Source organism: Apis dorsata, unplaced genomic scaffold (assembly GCF_000469605.1).
Source record: "Apis dorsata unplaced genomic scaffold, Apis dorsata 1.3 scaffold_88, whole genome shotgun sequence".
In the NCBI taxonomy this organism is placed as follows: Eukaryota; Metazoa; Arthropoda; class Insecta; order Hymenoptera; family Apidae; genus Apis; species Apis dorsata.
In genome coordinates, this window is record NW_006263386.1 from 846,090 (window position 1) to 851,262 (window position 5,173).

General features: G+C 32.8%; 2 protein-coding genes across 7 annotated transcripts in view; one reads left to right on the forward strand and one right to left on the reverse strand.

Moving 5' to 3' along the window:
- The window catches only part of LOC102675086 (furin-like protease 1), a 306,104-nt gene that overhangs the window by 76,533 nt on the left and 224,398 nt on the right, over positions 1–5,173 (reverse strand). The window lies entirely within an intron of this gene.
- Positions 1–5,173, forward strand: part of LOC102674954 (dynein intermediate chain 3, ciliary-like) — a 21,505-nt gene that overhangs the window by 6,383 nt on the left and 9,949 nt on the right. Inside the window, 3 exon segments of the mRNA XM_031508504.1 lie at positions 1,974–2,166; positions 4,532–4,693; positions 4,847–4,947. Of these exon segments, the coding sequence (XP_031364364.1) occupies positions 1,974–2,166; positions 4,532–4,693; positions 4,847–4,947 (456 nt within the window).

Here is a 5,173-nt window from a genome sequence, read left to right on the forward strand (position 1 = left end):
ATGCAATTATGTTAAATTTTGTTTATAATTGAAGCTAATTGAAGATTTCATAAATATGAATCTTTTGATTTAGTTTTAGAAGATTAAAATTTATTAAAATTTTAATACATTTTGCAAGATATATGTATCGCTGTTTAATTTATCGAAAAAAGATCACGAAGAGCGTTGCAAAGAAAATCAAGTAATTTTACTTGATAACAGTTTGAGATGATTAATTGATTACGTGCAAAATTCACTGTTGTGCTAATTCAACATTTTCGTCGGGACATGGAAAGGTAATTGGGATAAGAAATGTCTTAATTACCATCCTCCATTGAAATTCGCTTAACTACCACCGTTCCGGGCCGACAAAAAAGAAATCGATCCGATCCAGCGTTTCTGCAGATATTAGAGGAAAGGATAGAAACCTTCGAATAAATAGTTTTTACAAACCATCGATTCATCAAAAAATATATTCTGCCTAGAAAAATGTAAATATCATTTTAATATCGAAATCAATACAAAGTTCCAATTCCTTTCTCCTTTCTTTTCGAAATCTATCTTCTGTAACATGATTTTACATCGAAAAATTCACCCCTTTGAATGATCCATATAACGCTCTGCACATAACCGCAAAATAAACTTTCATTGAAGTCTTCGAGTTGAAAAACATCTAATCTGGAAAATGAAACGTGAAAGTTCCAATTCCTTTTTTTTCGAAATCTATCTTCATAAGATGGTGCCAAAATTTACATCGAAAAATTCACCCCTTTGAATGATCCATATAACGCTCTGCACATAACCGCAAAACAAACTTTCATTGAAGTCTTCGAGTTGAAAAACATCTAATCTGGAAAATGAAACGTGGTTAAATTTTATTTATTATCCATGAATGCAAAGCATCCTTTTTTTTCAACTACTTTTTTTTTATTTTTAAGCAAATTAAATAAACGAAACGCAAGAAAGAAAAAAATAATACACACGCATATACCGAGCTCACTTCAGAACTCGTAGAACGACAAAATGGCTACGTTCAGGCACAAAGGCGGTTCGGGAGGGCAGCCACGCGTTTCATCCACGAGTTTGATCGGACTCTGTTACCCCCTTCCCCTCCCCTCGTGCTCGGTAACTAACTTCCATTTATGCTCGATTCACACGTAAAGAGGATCTTCCACGCGAGAAAGGAGGGAAATGCCGCTGGAGGGCGCTCGCACGTGTGAATCTTCTCAGTCGAATTCTCGGCTTGTTTGTCGAAACAAGGCAAATATCGTTCCGGCCGGAACTTTATTCGCTTCGTGAATTCATGAATCTTTCAACACTTGCCGCCTCTCTTCGCTTCACGGTGAAACGGTCGGCGTGCAAGCGTTACAGACACGACGAATTATCGCGCCGCTCTTTGACCTCGACAGAGCCACGGAACAGGGGGAAAAGGTTAAAGAGGTGTTGGATTTTTCTCAGGATTGCGTTTCTTCTGTTAAATCAGGTTAGATACGTACGAAGGGAACGTATTTTCGATTTGTCGTATTATATTATATTTACTTTCAGTTTTTATTTATTTCAATTGGATTCGTATTCTTATTCGAATAAGACGACGATTGATTTCATTGATCGATGAGTAGAGTTGTGGAATTCACGACGAGTTTACTTTTCTCCTGATTACTTTATTATTATGCTGAAACGAATATTAAATTGTTTATAAAAAAGATAGCATCTCGTTCTACGCAAAGATAAGTATTTAAGAAACCAATGAAAATTCTTGCATGTTACTTTATCTCTACGTTGACAAATAACTCAGTGAAACATTTTTATTTTATCTAATATTTAATTTGTTAAATTAAATATTCCTTAAATTTGTTTCACGACGGAATGATAGAGCGAATTAAAATCTTTGAACGTTAATTTCGTCGAAAGGAAAGATTGCTCCGCAAGAAAAAAGTGATCCACTTAAAAAATGAGATTTAATTCCATCGCTTATCGTTACTTTTATCCCTCAGATCAGTCGCAATGGAGATAAGAAAGGTGTACGTGAAAACTCGTGCCGAATTTGGCAAGCAATGCATCTTCAGTATTCGGGAACCGACAATGGACGCCGAGATATCGCCGAAGCCGTCCGAGATGAGCGCCTTCATCTTGAAGAGCGAGCGCGACGTCGAGGTGCAACATTCCGCCCAATTCGCGTTGCATCAGGTTAGATCGACTTTGTTAAATATATCAACGTTTGGAGAGGGATCTTTGTCGTAGAATTTCTTTTTCTCTTTCGACAATCGGTAATCGGATATGATATCGTTTGTAGCATCGCGTGAGACTGTTAACGAATCTCCTGTTTGAAAGGATTTGTCGAAGGCTTAAACGAGACGCTTTGGCTATTCGAGAGATCGTGGTTAATGAGATGAATCTGTTTGTATTCGATTTCTTTCAGGTATTTTTGATTTTTTTTTTTTTTTTGGGCAATATTCGGATATTTGTTATTTGGAATGAAAAGAGATGGAGAGAAGAAGTGATTGTTTAAGTATGGAAAATATGGGGAAAATGAGGAATTTAAAACATGATTTCGATTTTTTTCAATAATGGAAAAGGTTTTTATTTTTTTAGTAAAATCGAATGAATGATTGTATGTGTGATTAAATGTTTGATTTATCAAAAATGTATTGTTATTGAAATTATGATTTTTAAAAATAAGAGTAAGAGTATTTTCTCTCGTGCAAGTATAAATTAATTATGCTTTTCTTCGATCTTATTAGAAGAATTATAAAACTTCTCGCGTAGAAAATTTGTATAATAACGCACGAAGGAAAAAATAATGAAAATACGATAAAAATTCTAGAAATAATTATTTACAATATTCACGTTTTCTTCATTTTCATAAGGAACTTGTTTAGAACAAAAATAAACTTGTTTTATTTCTCAACGATCTCATCTCACTTTAACAGAGTTTGATAACAAATATGGCGACCAAATAATTGCCTTATAGAGAAAGGATTAAGATTAACATAGAGAAAAAATAGAATAAATATTTTATTATTTCTTTATCAAATAAAATTTCGATAATAATAAATTTGCAAAAAATAATCTTCACTAAAATCGTTTCCTCGATTAATTTATTCAATTTCATTTCCACGTAGGTCAAGAACGATCGAGATAAAGCTCGACAATGTAAGCTCGAAAAGCTCATGAAACTCCAACGATATCAGATATCTTTTGTACTTGTTTCTCAGCGGATTAGATGACTTCATATTCTTTGTTCTCTCGAAGGAACGAGAATAACTATAATAAAAAAAAAAAAAAAAAAAGGAAAGAAATGAAAAGCCTAAGATTCGAGGAAGCGCGAAAATTGGAGAAGCAATTTGTCCGTTACTTGTAAAAAAAAATTTCATACAAGGAAGTTTATTTATTTCGAAAACTGTGGTATCTATTGCGATAACAAAAGCCGTATCAACTTGTTGAAAGCATTCAGACTGATACCAAAAGCATGGAAAACTTTGTTACTTGATGCATTTAATTCCAAGATTACTGCTTTTTCGATATTTTGTAAAATTGCAGATAGTAGATATTTCATAAAGGAATAAAAAAAAATAATATAAAGATTCAATTATACTGATTTCAATCGAATGTATTCGAATGTTGATATATTTTATCTCTTTAGTTTCTCTTTAGTGAAATTTTAATATGATATGATCTGGAATTTTAATATTTCACTATATCGATATATATATAACTTGGTAAATTTATATATCAAAAATTTTTATTTCATTCGTATATTGTGAACGATTTAAAATCTCTTCGAAACATTTTTTAACATTTTTCATCGTTTATTAACATACATTTTCATCAATTCCTTGCTTTATTTTTAAGAACAGTTATCACATCATTTCACTTTTAATTCGATAAACTTTCGACGAAAAAAAAAAAGAAAATTTTTCACGATACTCCAACGAAATTCTACGTTCAATTCATTATATAACTTGGTAAATTTATATATCACAAATTTTTACTTCATTCATATATTGTGAATATGATAAGATTGTCTCAATTATTATTGTATAAATTTACAATCTCTTCGAAACATTTTTTAACATCTTTCATCGTTTATTAATATACGTTTTCATTAATTCCTTTCTTTATTTTTAAGAACAGTTATCACATCATTTCACTTTTAATTCGATAAATTTTCGACGAAGAAAAAGAAAATTTTTCACTCCAACGAAATTCTACGTTTAATTCAAGTTCTCCAATTTTACCGAACGTATTAATAATTCCAAACTTTTGGTCGATACCGTGCATTAATAACCAATATCGAAAAGCACACGATAATCGTTATCTGGACACGTCGAAAATCGTATTATCGCATACCGATTAACATAACAAGCGCGAACCGGATAATTTACCCATTAACAACCTATCGAACCTCCTATGGGATGCGCGTGGAATATCAATTGGATCGAACTTGAAACGAATTTTTCGCGCTAGAAAATCCGTGGAAAAGGAAAGAAAAAAGTGTAAACATAAATTATTAAATGACTCCTAGAGAATCCCTCATCGTTCAAAATTTTAGATTCAAACGGACGTGAAGATGTCGAAGAACACGGGGATGTTTCATTTCGAGGGTGGTTGGCCGAAGGATATCAATCCAAGGGACGAGGAGACCACGTCCAGATTTCGCAGAAGGGTTGAGAAGGACGACAATTGGGCACCGAAACTGCTTCCCATGTTCGAGGTAAAAATTCAATTCCAATATTTTCTTTTAAATTTCGATTCAATTATCAATCTTCGCCACGAAGATTTCCAAAGTTAGCTGAAAATAGTAGCCGATTCTTGGAAATTTAAGTTGGCTATTTAAGTTTGATCGTTAGATTAAATTTTTTCGTAGGTCATGGAGCACGCTATTCTTCAGAACGGTACAGTGAACATTCACCAGCATTATTTCGACGACATGATACCAACACCCTTGGCGCAGACCTACAGCTTCAGGTGAGTGGCGTTAAAATTGAAATTAAATCCAATTTCAACTTCAACTTCTCCTCTGCACGGACTTTTCGCGCTGAACGAATCGCTCTTTCGACGAAAAAAAAGAAAAAATCTTATAATTATTATCATCATCGTTTTAACAGATGTTTATCATTTCTCTACGTCCTTTTAACAAACAAAAAATTTGTATCCTATCCGTTCTAATTACTCGAGTAAAAAAAAAAAAAAA